Raw genomic sequence first — 18,971 nt, forward strand, 5'->3', positions numbered from 1 at the left:
CAGCTTATTGTCGGCGCGCCACATAGAATACACCGCTGTGGCAGAAAGGCAGCAGCTATTATCTGGCGCCTCGGCGACAGTCTAATCCCTATTAACAATCACTGGGCCGGTGCTTGGCTAACGCTTGCTTATTCAACTGATTGTTGTTGACCTCTGCTAACTTCAGCGGTTATCGCTAGCCACTTAGCCCATTATTTGGTGGGGCGTATCTTCAGTTAACACAGTAGTAGCAGGCGCAAGTTGCAATTACTAAGTTAGTGGTTTGATTCTCGCGCTAAACTAAGCCGCCAGACAGGTAACACGAAAACGAGCTGGGGTAACGGGGGTGTTTCTACCCAGCTATTAAAACGCTCTGTGTGGTGCTGATTGCGGATTTTGCTGGTGGAAAGATCTCTTTTGCACAATGTGTGCTCTATGTTTGCGAGAGAGTTGATCAAGGAGACGACGATAACGAAGACAGTGGCGCTCCGTATCAGACGTGCGTGAATGTGGGCGAGACGGGTTAGATTTATTATAGGTTTACTACCTGTCCTTTCGCTAACAAATGGTACACATAACTGGTCTATGTACATTGCTGGTTTAGAATTTTAATTGTAATCTAGCTAACATCGCCGCCATTAGCTCGAGTACAGCAATTGCGATAGCTGGTCGAGCAACTCGATGCGATTTGAGTGGAGCACAACCTTGCGGAGAAGGCTGTTGTCGTAGTGAGAGTGTTGGTAATCCTCGTTTATGATGAATTTGCTCGTCTGTGGTGTCTCGATATAGAGTTAATAGCGTAATTGTGTCGCCGTTGTTGCTGAGCGGTTCCTGTTGACTGCCGTAAGCGATCTCGTGAATGCCACAACTATTATTATCAACCCCTCTTGGCTCTCCATCAACAACAAACACCAGCAGTGAACAATGAATGGCGGCGAGAAAGATTCGCTGGATGATTCGGGTAAGTTCGTATTTTGCATGTAGTCTATTTCGTTTCTAAGACGACAACTCCTACTGGACCACTGCTTGTAGTATTTGCCTAATAGAATTAAGGTATCGCGCCTTAACTGCTTCTACCTTTGCCTGACCATGCTCGATGAAGCATTGCTCATGGCGCACATGCACTAAATCCGGCGGTACGTCTCTCTCTCTCTCTCTATGTCTTGCCATTTTCTGCTGCTATACGCTAGCCCGTTTCGATCGGGAAGACTAGGAGAGGGGTGACAGTTCTGTTACGGTTGATGATGTGTCGTTGCTATTGTTTATATTGAAAGCATCGTCATAACCGGTTAGTAGGCTGTACCTATCCATATGTATAGAGCATCTACCGAATTTATGTTGTTTCATTGAGGCGTTGCGGCCGTTTTGGCCAGTGTTCCCGCCGTAACGCCATGGGTCGGTAATATTGTAGTGTGACATCGGAAGGTAATAGGCGGGCAGTTCAATTAGCTAACGTAATCGTGCTAACCAATAAGAAAGTGTTCGATGCTTTGTCAGTTACCTGTATAACAGATATTCTATGTGTGGTTAATTAGATTTCTGGTCCGATGGCGTGCGCGAAGAACACCTCTTGATTCGGAGGCATTGTGCGCATGCCCAATGTACGATAGAATGTGTGAACTCTGTGATTTCATGAGAACGATTTTATACCTAAGTATCATCGACATACTCCGCTAACAACACCTACACCGTCTGCCCATCAGAAGCATCAATCTCATTAGGCGAACGTAGAAAAACACCTGCCAATGCGTTATTCATAGGTGCATGCGTGCTTGTCTGGATGTTGACTCCGGACATCAGCTGATCAGTCGGCGCGTGTCATTGCCCATTCATTCATACCCAAGTTTAGATTTGGTATAGCTGCAAAGATCTGCAGCAGCTGAACCGACCTCCTCCTACCCGTTATTTCTGACAGTAAACAGAGGAGATGAGGTATTTGAGAAGCTTCCACGACGATGATGATTGTATCTCTCTAGACGACGATTGTAAGTTTACCGTATTTTCATTGACGTTGTGCTAGTGATGCCTGTGTGGTTTATAGTTTGGGGAGTATGCGAACAAGAAGTGCTATCGGTGAGGTAGTTGTACAGGGGCAGTGATTTGATAGCATTTGTTGTTGTAGCGATTAGCCTGAATGGAAAATAAAAACTGCTATGGCTGCTACTTGAAAAGGTGCTCCGCAAGAAGCGTGCAATACGGTCTTAAATTGAAATATTATTTGGCTTGAGGTTGCACTGACAAAACGATGTTTTTTTTGTGCGTATTCCAGCTCTTAGCATTTGGACGCCATGGTTTACTGTGATGCTAAAGTACCAGATTAACGTTGCTCTAAACATAAAATCTCTTCATTTTACCTCGTGCATCGAGAAAGTACATCATTATGTCTAAATGCGTTTTACTTATTCGAAGGTTGATGGCGGGAGCGCCGGATATAGCACTCAAATGTTGCAGGAATATACACTGGCTTCTCGTAAGCCTTAAGATTGACGACGTTTTTCGTCAAATCGAAACTTATTATCCAACGGAAACTTAAAGTTATCGAAAACCAAATTCGCCGAATAATTCCCTCCTGAAGCTCCTATGATACAATCAAGTAACTAAAAACTTCATTCAAAGTGTATACTCATTCACTTGGAATAAACACTAATTGAAGCCCTATTCGAAACCTATACGAAGTTAACCTTGGTTATATTTACACAGTTAACGCTGCGCTGTATTGATCCAATTTGGCACACCCTGTGGAAACTGTGCTATACCGCAAATGATGGTGTTGTGCTTGAAAGCATTTACTGTTGTTCTCATAGGTAAAGCCAAAGTAAATTTAATTGAAGGAGTGGTCTATCCTATCAAAATATCATAGGTAGATCTTTTGCAATTTCTCTATACTCTCTTGACTGAGCATGAAGCAGTATAATTTCACTCGAAAATGCAAGAAATGCCCAAAACACGTAAGGCAAATTCCCATGATATCAAGTGGCAAATTATGTTTGATCTAACTTGCGTGTTCACGAGACGATTCTTCGTTAGGTGTAATTTTTTTCTATTGCATACGCTTTTTTGTTGATTGGAGGAGATCTCTATGATTCCCTTCAATTTAGAAATCGATATTTTATTGTTAAAGTTCTACGGAAGCCGACCACGTATAAGCTCCAGTCTACCGGAAATTTTTGTCATGCGGATGTTTACAACTTGTCCATAATTCATTGTGATATCCAACTAGATCAAACGTAAGTTGGTGAAATAGTGGTGTGCCAGCTAGATGAAAAGTCGAACCTGTGATAGCGCTGATTTGAGTCCGTTACGTTGTTAACCTGACGAACTGGTCTACGAACTTTGTTCACGCTAACTTAACTTCCAATAATTCGGACATTGGAAACAATCAACTTATCAACGCGTCTCCTTACTATCAATTCGATGAACCACCTACGATTTACGAAAAGTTGTTAATTTTTCCGTAGGTCGTTTTTTTCACTCATCCCAATGGTACAATGAAAGCCATCCTACCTTTGTGTTGTGCATGATTCAGCTTGAAATGTACTCGTACGAGCATGTTGCGCTTCGTTATTCTGTCTTGGTCATTCTGAATGACTGTCAATTTATGGTCCTACTTTGCCTACATTTTATTTAGGGCGAAGTATCAGTATTTTTTTAAATACATGCTTTTTGTCATGTCTCTTATGTTGTGCTATTGCTATTATTAATGCTATTGTTTTGGTAATTGAAATGGTCCTCCTCTTCGTTATGATTGCAATCATCTTCTTGACTGTTGCCAGGCGTGGATAAGTCGTCAATGTTGTGGGAAATGACTCGTTCACTAGACACGTTCGAGCTGTCCTCATCGTCCCGTGATACTCCCAACGTGGACAACGCCTCAGCTGGAGCAGCTTCTATAGATACTCACGGTATGTGGGTCAATGATCGTCGTTGTTTTTTCATTCTATAATACAATTGTTGAGTTTACATAGCTTGGGTTTCATTGATAATTCTTTATTTGAAAATGTTTATTTCTTTCATGTCAAGCATCAACAACAGTGTATTGATCTGCTATGTACTGCGAAATTTTTTTCTTTCGTTGTATTCGATAAAAAAGCGGTCAAATAAACGAAGCCATCTTCGTTATTTCATTCCTTTTCTTTTATTCCTTTCGCGTTCATTTCATATCACGATTTCTCATCACAATTTATTAACCTTTCACGCTCAAGCCTGGACACCAGTAGGTCTATCAGGCCATGAATTCGGTTTCCGTGTTTCGTTGCTACGATGTTATCACAAACACTGCCCAATACTACCGTGCCTCTATTTTCAATTATTAGAATATCGACCTTGATCAGCAGACCGTCTCGCCTTTGTGTGACACATTGCACGTCAGCAAGAAATCTCTGAACACAGCATATAACACTGATGTAGTATGCCTTTGAGATATTCTGAATTGCTTCTTTGCGCTCTGGAAGCCTATTTCGAAATCACTATGACGAACACTATCTCTCCGTGTGTTTTTCAAACGACTTCTTTTGCTAGATAGCTTCGAGCTATAGGCTCAGATGAACATTAACAAATGGTTCCTATCGTCGCTTTTTGGAAAAAAAAAATTATTTTTGCTAATTTTTTAACTATTGTGGCAGAAGCTTAAACGTTACGTCATATCGATGGAAATGCTATTTCACAACGCGATTCGACGCAAGTTGTATAACCTATTGCAATCCGCCTTCTAAGCTAAGCTAGATTTTCAGCCATGCAGTGCTTCCTTCTTCTTCGCGCCCTTTTCGAAAACGGCTTTATCCACTGAACAGTAGCGAATTATATGGCGTAATTAGACGAAAAGATCATGTGTACTCTTTTTTATCTAAAACATGTACTTGTATTCAAGTGTGCTAGCTAACCGAACGTGTCAGAATAATAAAACTGTCGTCATTTCTTTTTGTCGATACAGCGAGTAAGGTGTCCGCTTGTCAAATGGAAGGTCCAAGTTCGATTTTTGCAGGCATTCAGTAGTCTTTTCACACGTTGATTTTAATTAAAGGAAAGGATTGCCGTACAATTCTGTGACCTATACGTTTACGCTTTCTACCCTCAGTAGATAACAAGTGAGGTCATCGTTCTTGGCGACGGGCAGCCGCGCAGACGAGCTATTGAAAAGAACGGTTAATACAAGCTCTGATGAAACAAAATCAGCCAGCTAATATTCGTCAGGCATCTCAGTTATACATATTTGATTAGCGCACATCTGCATGGATTCACATGAGGGAAACGATTATATAGTAACAATACTGATTAAATCAATATAGCACAATTAGAAAAAAACATTGTCCCTAGCTGCTTTTGGACTTCGGGCCGATTTCAACCTTGCGCGGGTATTTTTAGACTCTATCCAGGCATATAAGAGACTTGAAAAGATGCGTCCCTACCTTCTACGCATACAGAACGATGAGTTAAAATGAAGAATATGTATGTCTGTGCGTCCAGTATACTTTAGATGCTAAATACCTTCTATTCGTGCACAATCGGCATCCATCTATTACAGAGCAGACGGTAATTGTTGGTGAAACATGTTACTCTCCTGGTTAGCGACTATGACACCCGTTCAGTCAAGGCTGATCGAATTCCACGTACAATCAGATTTCTGTTTGTCGATTTTCTCGTTATGACCAAACTCGCTTAGCGGAAGCCGGAGTGCGCAATGGTCGTAGTAATAGCAGCATAATGTGTATAAAATTTGACTGTGTGTTCTCTATGCCCGACTGAATGCCAGTGGCTCCGGTTGTTCGTGACTTGCTGGGGCATTTATGAGAGATGTCGAATCACTAAATAAACAATCAGCATATTTAGCAATTGTATATCTACATAGGGTAACCGGCGACAGTATTGCTATCAATAAGAAACTGTTCTCGGTGCCACTATCATAGATTTGTTCTGTTACTGTATTTAACAAGTCGGCGTATCAGACGGATATCAGTTGATTAGTGGGTGCACGAGAACTGTAAGCCTATGGAATTCGGGTTTAAGATGGCGTTACCAAATAAACGTTGTCATTCGAATTACCAATCGTTACATCTGCTTCAAATGGAGTACACGGCTGAAATTAAGCTGAGTATGTGAGCCGGTAAAGCTGTTTTAATATTGATTACAGTGAACACCACAAGCTATATAGTAGTGAAACTTTACCTAGTGTTTTTGGCATATCCGTTGTTAATTCATTTGTACATGTGTGTCATAGGTGGCACCGCTACGCCTACCTCAAGTCTCGTGTCCGGGAGTGGAACATCGGAGCACGGCGGATCGAGTAACGCTGGTACAATGGACAACAACCAGATAAGGGTCTGTTGAAAGAGTAAACTCGATTTTTATTATAAATTGGAGTAGAAAAAATACGCCCAAAATAATGCGCCAAAACAGATGTTGATTCATTTACGCATATTTATTATTCATTTTAATTATGGAAGGCATTCCAATAAAACTTTACGTTGAATAAATATTTAGTTCATCACGTAGGTCTCGCGCAATTTATATAGTCTTTTTCTGACTTCAACCATGAAAGTGTCCGGCTGACCTCTTAGATCCAAGCAAGAAGAAGGTTGCGTAATCTGAATCTTATAGATAAAAAAAAATAGACTGTGATGTATATTGCGATTTCGAAGCCGATATGGGCAAACCAATCCCTGATGTATTTAGTGCTAGAAGATAACGCCAAATACCGCAAGGATTAATTCTCACAGATAGAATACCGGTTGCAGCCAACTTTGTCGTAATGGCCAAATTATTGCTGCTAAACCTTTCTATTTTCGCATTACCCATTCGAACGCCTCAGACCAAAAGCAGTGCCGTTTTATTGCATTAGTGTCGAGAAAGCATTGGCCATTTGTCTTGTATGATAGCTTTAAGTGGCCACACATCTCAGGGAGTCGTATCACTTGACAACTGAGGCTTGGCAGTGCACCGAAAGTGTTTGTTTCAGTGTCTTTGCTTAGACTCAGTATAGAGAGTTTTGAAGGTGAGTGCCATTTCTGGAAATATTCGCAATTATCTATTGTTTTATTACGATCAAGGCACAGATGCTTTCCAGAAGAAAACTGTGCCGTCTAGGGTCATGTTAGATGTGTGACCGAAAAAAAAACACCTTAAAAATACTTCTGTAGCTTTTGTTCGCAAAATTTCGAGTATTTCTCTTAGTAGCCGATTAATTACAAGAAAATTGATGAGGTTTGTTGCGTCGGAGAAAACGAGACCGACGCGTGACTGGCCATGACATCGCCAAGGAACTAAACATTTACCGCAAAATAGTTTGAAATTATTCAAAGAAAGCTGGCTACGAAAAAATGTTCGTTGTTCGAACGCCACACGGAATAACGCAAAGAAAAAAATATTTAGATCATAATTCCATCTGAGAAACGCAATGAAATCAATTCAGTTCTATAGCGGTCAATTACGGATGATGAGAAACAGATCACATACAGTAATTATATGCAAGTGGGAAAAAATATGCTTCACATCCTGTAGCAAAGGCCGAAGGTGATGTTATGTGTTATTGGTAGCATTGGGCAGGAATCGTGCGTTATGAGTTACTCTCGTCTGGAAAAACGATTGATGATGAAAAACTGACAAGATTACAACAGGAAAGAAGGAATCGACGTACATTTCTAGCTTCCCGACAAAAATGGACGAAAAATTTCAATGCATCCGCTCCTAGATCTTGTGTCAACAAACTATCACTGGTTTCGATCTTTGCAGAACTAGAGAAATGGCAACAGAGGTCATCGATTAGTAATGTTCTTTTCAAAAATAAACAATATTTGTTTGAGTTTTGGCTTTAAAACAGTCAATACTTGTTTCGACAACTGAATATATTGTATTTATCGAATAGATTAATATATTTACTTGATTTATTCACACGAAATTATTTCAGAAGTTGGTACCGTTTGACGAAGTTCCACTACTGCCAGGCGAAAAGCCCCCCTTAAAAAATGGTAAGTACTCAGCCCAACAGAATGTTGTATACTGCCTTTTATCCGCTGGTTGCACGCGATCAAAGATAACATTTATGTACTTTTCTTAAATGGAGAGCACTTCGTTTACTAACCAATCTTCGGCGAGGTCATATGCTTCACAGTTTTTTGGTGCATCAATTATCTCTATTTTTTCCATAGTGCAGAGCACGTGCTGTCTCAAGCTTACTCATTCTATGGCACACTAGAACAGTACCGCATTGATCGTTGTTTCTTTATTTATTTCTACAGCTCAAGACGTATCCTACCTCTGCCCATTCCACGATCCGATTCGCGGCACGATCTACGTGACCAACTACAAGCTCTACTTCAAAAGTGTGGACCCTGCCTTCGTTCTCGACGTGCCTCTAGGAGTGATCAGCCGAATAGAAAAGGTATTGTTAACTTGGCTCCTTATGTCGTATTATGAATGTATAGATTTTTTTCAATAAGGCTGTTAGGATAGATAAAAGAGCAGTCGAGAAGTATGATACCCGTGCAATCTTTAGGACAGCAAATTCACTTGGTCACTTGTTGTTCTTAGTCGTTAAGTGCTTTTAATGTAATGTGGGCATAATATGTTGGAAGGGCAACAAAATCTAACAAGAGACATAATGAAAATAACTCTTTTACAGATCGGCTATCACTCGTCGAAGCAGGAGAATTCGTATGGCATTGAAGTGGTCTGTAAAGATATGCGTTCGCTGAAGTTTGCGCACAAACAGGTGGGATGTTGGTGAAATACACATTACTTCATCGAACGTGTAAAAAATAAATGACACTGGTGGAAACAGCATTAATCCAGCCACGATATGGTGAAATCTTTTCTTTCACAGGACAACGTATACTTGACTTTGATGAAGGAGGAGTAAACATCCAATCCAGGATAGCTGTTATCATTTAATGAGAAAATCTATTTAGTTTTACGTGTATGAAAAACGATTTGAATCTATATTTCAGGAAGGTCACTCCAGACGCGACATTTTCACCAAAATGACGCAATACGCATTTCCTCTTTCAAACAACCTTGACTTTTTCGCCTTCGAGTACAAAGAGGACTTCCAGGAAAATGGCTGGGCAGTTTACGACGCCGAGGCAGAGCTAAAACGACAGGGATTACCAACTGAAACGTGGCGAATTTGCAATAAAAATGCCGGGTACGTATTTAAATAAGCGGGCCAATTTGAAGATAAAGGAGCGCTAAATAATATAGTCTCCCGTCCGATACCTACCAGTGAGGCGTTTAATATATGTAATTGTTGCAAATAATTGGAATTCGTATGTAGTTGTTGCGCTGATTGCTTCTTAATTTAATGGCAAATCAGGTACAGACTATGTGACACATACCCAGAGATTTTCGGGGTACCCGCGCTTGCTGATGACCCGATGCTCGAGGTGGTGGCAGGCTTTCGTTCCCGAGGCAGACTTCCCGTTTTATCATGGATTCATCCAGAAACACATGCCACGATCACGCGATGCGCACAGCCACTGGTTGGAGTACGTATAACAGTGTATATCTCAATCGTTCTTTTGATCATGGGCACAGGACTACAAGGTCATAACCTGAGCTAAAATCGGTTCCATATTGTCCACTCGTCCATGCTGGTGATTTGGCCAACTTTCGTTCGGACTTATGGCAAGAGAACTTACCGCGAAATTGTCGTGCATTCTGTCTAACGTACCCGAATCAATATCGTACAATATCCCGTTCTTGCAGGTGACTGGCAAGCGTTGTACGGAAGACGAGAAATACCTGTCATACATTATGGAAGCAAATACTCATTCGTCAAAATTGTACATCATGGATGCTCGGCCATTAGTGAATGCCGTTGCTAATAAGGCCATGGGCGGGGGCTACGAAAACGAGGAAGTTTATAAAAAGAATGCTGAAGTCATGTTTCTTGGTACGACAAAAAGGTGTTCGCTTTCATTTGTTATACAAAAATGTTATTATGTAAAGAAGGTGCTTTGTATATTATTAATCAATTTGTACTTATTGCTTCATTTTCTCAAGTATTATTTATTGTTAGAAAGCTTTTTCTACTTTAGAAGTCTAATTGTTGTGTCATTTCACTTTCACTCCGGCTTCTAAATGAGATCTAAGACTAATGGAAAAGTTAGTTTATTTATTTTCATTTAAGAAAATGCAAACATTTTGACTTTTTATAGTGCAACCAGGCGTAATTTGCTAATGATCTAATACTAGCAAGTTCAGGATAAAATTCGATTTCTTGTTTCGCAACCTAGTGTTTATTTGTAATTTTTTCTCATCCCTTTAAAATTTTCTTCTGTACAGATATACACAATATTCATGTGATGCGAGAATCGTTACGGAAGTTATCTGAAGTTTGTTTTCCAAACATTGAGGACAACCATTGGCTGTCGAACGTGGAAAATACCCATTGGCTCGACCATATCTGCTGTATTCTTTCGGGGGCGATCAAAATAGTGCACAAAGTAAGTTAAAGTAAGATAAGAGTGTACTGAATTTAAGAAGTTACTCCCTAAACGCTTTGAAGATTAATAAAAAAAAATAATAATAATATAATGTGGATATTACTATGCAATTATAGACTATATATCCATGTGAAGTCTTCGAATGAACAGATCGGAAGAACGTTAGCGTTTGGTCTCATTGGCTGAAACGAAATATGAAGTGTTCCACTTTCTGATGTGACTGCTTATTATAGGTCGAAGGCAGCCGGTCATCGGTTCTCGTCCATTGTAGTGATGGGTGGGACCGCACGTCACAGCTTACCTCACTTGCGATGCTTCTTCTAGACCCTTACTATCGAACTCTCAAAGGTACGTAAAAAATATTCATTTTTGCTTACTTTTTTTTGTAGAAAAGCAAATTCTTCTATGCGGCGATTTCTATCAGCATTCGATTCAGCCACTTGAATTCCAACGGATATTTGCCACTTGCCAAATAAAACACAAGTAAGGAGCAGTAACACAACAAAAGACACAATAAACATGTTCGAAACTATAATCTTACCTATTGAAAAAGAAAACGTGGTGAATGAGAGAGTTAACACCTTCTTGAAAATCGTAATCGTATTTTGAAATTATTGAATTGTTAGTTCTCACACAACTGCGTGTGGATATGGAAAACTTGGTAGCATTTGTTGGTATTTGTCCCTAAACTCAATTCAATCACAATTATAAAAAAAATAGTGATTTACTCAAAACAACTTCAAAGTACCCTCTTTATGCAAGCAGACCCAAAGGATTATTATCGGGCAGGGGAAATTCGAACCGTTGTCAAGTTTGACCACAAGAACTATATTGACCATGTCTGTTCTGTTTCGTGTGACGATAGGCTTCCAGGTGTTGATTGAAAAAGAATGGTGTTCGTTTGGTCACATGTTCGAGACTCGATACGGCCACGGGGTCGATAATTACTCCGATTCGTATCGTAGTCCCGTTTTTGTGCAGTTCATCGACTGTACTTGGCAGGTGCGGTATAATCTACGATATAATAGTTTCAGGAGAGCAGCTGTAAGTTTCATGAATGCCGATACCCGTATATGGTAACAACAGTCACAAGCTTGTCCATATAATGATCTGTTGCGAGTAATTGTTGTGTTTCTGGCAACGTGGCTAACGTTTTGCAACCGCCGCCACTTATTAGCAAAGACAACTAAAATAATATCATGCGAACCCGTGAATTCGGCAGGTGATGAACCAGTTTCACAATGCATTTGAGTTTAACGAGAATTTCCTCGTGACGATTTTGGATCATCTGTACAGTAACCTCTTCGGAACGTTCCTTTATAACAGCGAGAAGATCCGTCTTGAGAAGGTTAATATAAATAAGGGAATTCAGTGTGGCTGACGCGGTTAGTTCGAAATTTTATTATTGAAAAGTTGTAGCGTTTATACCAGACAATCTAACAGATTTGTGTGTCTTTCCGGTGTGATTGCAGAATGCGAAAGCTCGAACAGAATCCCTTTGGTCGATGGTAAATTCGAACGCCGATTTGTACCTCAATCCCTTGTATACCCGTTACCCTCAACAGAGCGTCTTATTCCCAGTGCCTTCCCAGCGCCGGATTCGACTTTGGAAGACGTATTATTGCCGGTAAGCTAAAGGACGATATTCGTTCTGAAGTCGTCTAGTGAAATTGTGGTTCATTAGAACTGAGTAAATGTACATAGAGGGGAATGGTGCCTTTGTATCGTTAGTAAGTTACAGTTAAAGCTACTTTTAGATGAGAAGTTGTATTTTTAATTCAAAAGGTACTTTTAACTTTTTTGCTACAGCAAGTAGGTCAGATTTCAACGTCCATATCTAAAATGTCTAGTACGCAGTAGCTCTTCATAACTAGTGAAGTTGCAGGGACATACCGAAAGAATTTTATAAACACCCAAAGTGAAATTTTATAAATATTAAAAATAACAATCGCAATTACGATAATAATAATAATAACACTAATAAAAACAAAGCGGAATTGTTTAATCGAATTAAGGTGTTCAATATGGTGGATAGAAAAGACAATAAAGGTTGTATCTAGGAATTTGTTCTTTTATGGGTGTACCACTCAATCGACGTTTGGATCCATTTACAGGTGGAACCCTCGGATGCGATCACAGCAGCTTCTGGTAACACGCGGAATCGAACTTCTTGGGCTAAGGCGGACACTGCAGAAAACTGTAGATGAAGCCAGACGTGAGGTATGTAATGAACCTGCGACCTGCTCTATCCCTGGAGTTTCGTAAAGAAACCAAAGTGTAAACTGGAATTTGCTAATTAAAAAAACATTTTTCTTGTGCTTTGATCACTATCCACTATATTGATAGAATATTTTTTATGTATCCTTGCCGCATGAAAGTATAGCTCATTCTACCAAGATACGCATTTTTCTAGGGAACTATGTTTAAATATTGGTTCATGATTATCCCTCGTTTGTCTTTGCTCTACTGTCTTATTATTAGGTGGCAATCAACCAGGCTCGGAAGAAAGATAAAGAGTCAACTTCTACGTGCGGAGTGACCCGAAGTGGAGGTGGCGGGGCTGATGGTGCAAGCAGCTCAGGAGGAAGCAGCCCCGGAGGTCAGAGCAGCACCACTCATCAACCAGTTATGGTTTAGGGCACCTGATAAAACTGATTCCCTTACATGTGGAAACTCAGAATAATAACAACAATAATAGAAAAATTGCTGAAACCATTTAGCACAATATCTAGAAGATATAGCATGACCCGAGTAATCGTCATTAACCCGAGCAAACAGCCTTTTACGTTGCAGCCCACCGTGGAAAGATGGAAGCAATAGACCATTTGTTAATTTCTAGATTCAAGGTTTTCTATGGCGAAACCTCTATTTAAATTTTCAGTTAGAGCAGCGAACTTTAATTTAGTATAGCAGCCGCACTTCATTTGATATATCTTCTTCTAGGGCTCTTTAAGCTGTCTAGTAATGGCTCACCGCAGCTATATAATTTTATGTAAATAATTCTTTTGGGAATTTTTCCCGACACATTCCCTTGAAAGCATCTTCCACCACAGAAGATGAATCACAAGTAAAGATTGGTTATATAAACATATTCAAATCTATATTTACAAAAGTGACTTACATGCATTTTCATTGTGAAGGAAAATTAATATTTGAACTGTTTAAAAGTAAAAATATTGTTCTTTTACAACTCAAGCCACGTTTTGATCAGCACTACAGAGCTCCCGTTGGCCACTGCGGTACAAGCTGGAAATATACAGCGGGGTTCTTACACCGGTCCCATTTCCCTAAAATAGACCAACAGCACGATCCAGCTGCAGGCGCATTTCATATCGACACACAGGATGAGGTAACGCTAAAAAAAAGCTAGAAAGGTTCCTGCTTGAAGCGATGCCCTCTTTTCCTAAATATACATATACAGAAAAAATGAAGTTGGTTTACCCCACTAGTATAAAATAGATTCCGTAGACTTAGAAGGTTGGAAGCTTTATATATTAGCAGTGGTATTATTATTAGTTGTTGTGTAGTACTGATGGAACACGAGTCTCGGCAGTTCATTTGCCGAATCACTTATAACCAGGGTGTTTGAAAAGTCATGCAACATGAGACGACGGTAATAATATAAAGTATACGAACAGTAACACGGTGGGTTTAAACAGTCGCTTAACATAACTAAATTGCGTTGCTTTTTGAGTACACCATCGTAAGATCTGTGGGCAGTGCACTACTGTTGCACTAAGTTCCCTCACTTTTTCAACACTCTGTAAATACTTGTCGTGTGTATCTACTACAATGTTTTAATCCGCTAAAGCTGTACAGAGTAATTACATCACACAATTTTCCATAAATGACATACAAACAATTAGAATTCCTGTGTGGTATTTGTCTACAAAGACGTGTAACAGTGCGCTACCGAAACACTAAAGATTACAACGGACTCAACAGTGAATTATAGAAGGAGGCAACAGTGTAAATGGGGTACATATATATATTATATATATACACATATATATATACATATATATATATATATATATATATAATGAAATAAAAACAACTGTTAAAACTGACCTGTGATTTTTGCTCTTTGGTTAATTATTCGATAGCACTAGTCCTATTATTATATCTGCACCATTTATACCAATACACCAACGTACTGAAAATCGTTGTATGGGGTTGCCATCGGATTTAGAGTGGTTCTTAAGGAAAAAAAGACACACGTTACGGTCAGAGTGAAAGGTAACGAAGTTTTGGATTGTAATGATGGATCCCTCTACCATGTTATTTTCTTGAAACTAAGTAAACTAATAAGCTTGAAGTAATGACTTCTGTTGAGTGTGCCGGCATCATCGGCTGAAAATCTAATAGTAATTATATGAGTGTACCCTATTTAGCTGATAATTGAACTATAGTCTGGTGGTGGTTTCGTATCTATTTCTATATATAGATAGCTATTTTTTAACACCATACACAAACAGTACCTTATTCGATCTCTCTAGACACATATTCGGTTTGCTAGTTTTAACATCTGAATATTCAAACTTTATCAGCGATTTTGTTTTGAATGTTTTCTATTCGGAACCTTCCATTGCTTCCATTACGAAGACGTTATAAGCCAAACGAACGAACGCAGATATTAGGGTAGGATGCCAGTTAGAAAATTGAAATTTTTATTATTTATTTATTTATTTATAGAAAATCAAAGGTATGATGTGTGTATGTGTGTCTATTTTCGATGGTTTTTTGGAGCAAAAATAAACCTCAATATCTTCAGAAATAACTTAACGCTTGCAAAAGAAGCTCTCATTATAGGTTGCTTTCTCGCCTATAACACACAACTTGTCGATACTTAATTTTATCTTCAATTTAATGAAATGAAGATTCGTTACTAGTTTGTCTTCTTTTCCGCAGAATCAGTAAAAGAAGCCATATATGGTTACTTTTTTGCTTGAAGAATTAAGTTAAACAACGCGACCTAATAAAGTTGGGATTTGGCATGGGTAGGGAACAATTAACTGATTCAGAATTATTGGTTCGGCGGCAAATTCAAGTGTCACCATGTTTTGAATGAAATAGTACTTGTAAGGATTTTTGAGACTCTACTAGCTGCCCGATTTTGTGCTTGTATTGGGTGAAACGGACACGCTTCACATTGTGAATATAAATCATATTCAATTCGGTTCAAGTCAGACCTATGTAGGAGCAATTATTTTCTTAGAACCTTGCATTTCTGTTTAGCCTTTCTTGATCGTTCTTAATATGGCGCTCCCAGCGCCTGGTCGAATTCCAATTTAGACACCTTAGAACACGTTTTATTTGATCACACGTCAACCACTTAGCGTCGCTTAATTTAGTAGAACTGGGACAAGGTGAATCAATAGTACCGATTCATGTGTCTTACAATGTGTATTTTGCGTCATCGTTTGTAGCTTCGCAAAAGGCTCACCCCCTGAAAGCCACATAGGGATTCTTCTCCGATTTTCGAGAAATAAGCTACGCATGTTTCAAGTGTTGACCGCATGCTTTGAGAGTTTGTAAGAACAGTTCTTAAAAAAAAAAAAAAAGGATCAAGTAAAAGGGATCATCTTAACTGATTTTAAGGCTATTGCCGGTACGGCTCTTATGAAAAATATGAAAATTAAAAAAGCGTCATAACAAAGCCTCACAACGGGCTGTTAAAGACGCTTAATTGCAGCTCCACAAAAGACATAGCTGTAGCTCTATCATGATATAACAGGTCAGTCTGTAATAGGAATCTCCTCGTAAAACACGGTCATAGCACTGCCCTTATTGGAAGTAATGATATGTTGTAACGCCAGTGCTCCGGAAGGCGCTGTCTGGCTTACAGTTAAGTAGGAATTGATATCCAACTCAAAAGAATCAAGCGGTGAAATAGTACCCGAAGCGCCATCGGATGCCAACCCGCAAACACTTGGTCTGTGCCGAACAGGCCAAATGGTCCATTCATGACCTTGTGTGCCGCGCTGCTGCTTCTAGTTTTATCACTAAGCGACTGATCACGTCTCAAAATGGCTACTGCTTGTTGTTATTAAAATTCAACCGTCGAAAGAAGGTGGTCAACCCAAGGATGCTTTTCTACGACGACGTCGATTGACAAGTGTTTGCGTAGCCTAAACAACCACATGGAGCTGGCGCAGCACCACCATCAATACTAAAGCCAGTCCTATGCTCAACCAGCAATCGCACGCATCCATTGTACTCTGCTGTATACTTGCAATGATCACGGCATTTCATAGGTGAAGACGATTACGACAGCCGGGATTTACCGCGAATAGGTTCGCCTACGTTAGCCTTTCGGTACGAAATGAGATAATAAACTTAATTTTTTTACTTTCTTCACTAGCATAGTTCTTTTCTTCTCAATGTAAATGTTTCGACATTATTATGTATGACCTTATACCATTTGAATGATGCCTTATATATTCAGCCATCGTGGAAATCTGGGTAAGGGAGTCTCTAGTCTCAAAAGGCGATTTCCACATCAGGTTAGACAATTTTTCATCTAATAACTTGTCGAAATATCAGAAAACAATGACAATATAGGCGCAATGTCTGATGAGTGTGGCAAGCAACACCCTCCAACTGTAACTCCTGCATTTTTGCGATCGTGATTCTTACGACGTAAGGTCAATCGTTTTCGTGCAGTAGGAGGAGTTTGCTCTTGTTCACTAATCTTCGATTTGTTTTGTTTGCCACGTTTGCCAGTAGACTCCATACGCTTTTGCAGATGTTTCACTCATTCAGTTGCATTCACCTCCTGATTTGATCGTCTGTGATTAATGTACAATATTCATTTTCTTTTATCAACCGTTACGATTCAGTGCAAAAAGCTCATGTACTAGCAGTAGTGCACTTTGAGATTGGTCGGCTACCACCACGCCTCTGAGCACCTCCATATCTGCCTTGATATCTACATAAGATCCACTATCGAATCTAAAAGCTTCTTCTGAAAAATTCTGAAGTCGACGGCTCACAATGCTTTTAGTAGTACATTCTTCATAGAATGCAAATTTATATGTCGAAACGCCTTCGCCACTGTGATTCTGAACAGGACTAGTAGCCGCAAACTACTCGGATTTCTTGGGCCCGCGTCGCTTACGTTCACACGTCCGCTAAAAAACTATGTGACGACTTCTCGGTATCGACACCCAGGTTTCTAATTCCGATGGCTAGCTGCACTCTGTTCACAGACTTTCTTCTCATAGAACTAGATCTCCATACAGGGCTTACGCGAATTTCATGGAGCAGTTATAAGATCACAAGGAAAATTATTGTTTCGCTGTGCCTAGCTAGCGATCGAGATATAACTTTGAAATAAACTGGTTAAGCATTTTTACGAAAATAACCTAATTTTATAGTGAAACGAATAAATAGACGCTGATTCGATTTTTTATTGATGTAGATTAATATACCAACTGCTGTATAAAAAGTCATCAACATGTAATGTAGTGTATTTGCACTAGTAAATAAAACAAAAAACGTTGCAATGTTTTTTGAGGCTTAAGGTTGCCTAATCCAACTTACCGCAGGCAAAGTCAAATCCACAAAAATGAAATTTGATACAAGTTAGGCTCTCATTTAATATGAAGTCTATTATCCTGCAGAAGTTAACGAAATGTGTGCGATAGAATATAACTTTATTTATTTATTCTGAGTTTTTTCTGAGAGAACTCCGTAGTGTGTCTTTTCATTGCAGATCCGTAAAACACAGCTAAGGAAAAACTAGATGCTGAACTCTTATAAAAGATGTATTTTCTTTTCAATTTTGATTTTCAGATTTGATTTTAATTTTGAAAGTGCATATATTCGGTCGATTCTTATTTACAAGGCAGCGACGTAGCATAACTTGAGTGTATAAATGTAAATAAAACATTGGTGTGGTGACATAGACGGCTAAGCTTTTTGTTGAAAAAGCCAAAGGTAGTCGCGCCATCAACATACACACGACATGTATGTCTTTAAATAAAGAAAATCTTAAGTATGAGAGATCTAGTCTGTGTGTCTTTGCTTATTTACGTAGAGTTCAACATACGTATATACATATAAAGTACGGCATTTAAATCGAAACATATTTTGGAAGGTTGTTTGTCGTAATAGTAATGCATTCATTCGCCATTTTTTGTATTAGAAGAAAGCCTGTGCCTTCTAAAACAAAACAAATTCGTCATAGTGGAAATCAAAATCATGGGAAAGCTTTAAGGAAAATCTAATGCTTTTTCTGGAGAAGATCGACCTGCCGGAATGGTTCTTAGCCACTATTCGTAGAACGCAGAAACGTTCAAATGGCTTGACTTTGTTAACAAGCATGGCTGGATGAGTTGGCACTGAAGCTGGAACCCAGCGTGTTCTTGGTTAATATCCAAACAACCGTGAAATTAGCTACTCTTACAAACTTTACCACAGCGGTTTGAGCTAATCGGTTTGGGAAACCCGACGTTCAAGTGGTCCAAGGCTATACGTCAGAAAAACCTGATACCTTCTCCCGTATATGCAGTAAAGAGGGAATGCTAGACGCCATCGCTGCTTAGAGGGAGA

The 18,971-nt window shown here is 39.4% G+C and overlaps 1 protein-coding gene across 10 annotated transcripts; it reads left to right on the top strand.

The window, feature by feature from the left end:
* The first annotated feature begins 18 nt into the window (after positions 1-18).
* Positions 19-14,485, top strand: mtm (phosphatidylinositol-3-phosphate phosphatase). Of its 10 annotated transcripts, none has more exons than XM_022792713.2 (16): positions 19-940; positions 3,753-3,881; positions 6,194-6,294; positions 7,880-7,940; positions 8,211-8,353; positions 8,594-8,683; positions 8,919-9,115; positions 9,284-9,455; positions 9,676-9,862; positions 10,255-10,415; positions 10,649-10,763; positions 11,281-11,417; positions 11,638-11,763; positions 11,888-12,042; positions 12,530-12,635; positions 12,897-14,485. In XM_022792713.2, exons 1-16 carry the CDS (start codon positions 904-906, stop codon positions 13,050-13,052), a joined length of 2,073 nt encoding a protein of 690 aa, XP_022648448.1. In that variant the 5' UTR covers positions 19-903; the 3' UTR covers positions 13,053-14,485. The 10 variants fall into 10 exon arrangements, with proteins under 10 accessions (XP_022648448.1, XP_022648450.1, XP_086836971.1 ...); XM_086980839.1 differs by lacking the exon at positions 19-940 and adding an exon at positions 1,061-1,115; XM_086980838.1 differs by lacking the exon at positions 19-940 and adding an exon at positions 1,320-1,964 and having other exon boundaries at positions 7,883-7,940.
* Positions 14,486-18,971: the final 4,486 nt, after the last annotated feature.

This window comes from Varroa destructor, unplaced genomic scaffold (assembly GCF_002443255.2).
Source record: "Varroa destructor unplaced genomic scaffold, Vdes_3.0 BEIS01000002.1, whole genome shotgun sequence".
Classification (NCBI taxonomy): domain Eukaryota; kingdom Metazoa; phylum Arthropoda; class Arachnida; order Mesostigmata; family Varroidae; genus Varroa; species Varroa destructor.

Bases quoted from the DNA above. Each gene is read 5' to 3' on its own strand.
- mtm (XM_086980837.1), top strand. From the start codon at position 1,907: ATGAGGTATTTGAGAAGCTTCCACGACGATGATGATTGTATCTCTCTA. The intron at 12,043-12,529 runs GTAAGCTAAAGG...ATCCATTTACAG, and splicing joins TGGAAGACGTATTATTGCCG to GTGGAACCCTCGGATGCGAT. The intron at 12,636-12,896 runs GTATGTAATGAA...TCTTATTATTAG, and splicing joins TAGATGAAGCCAGACGTGAG to GTGGCAATCAACCAGGCTCG.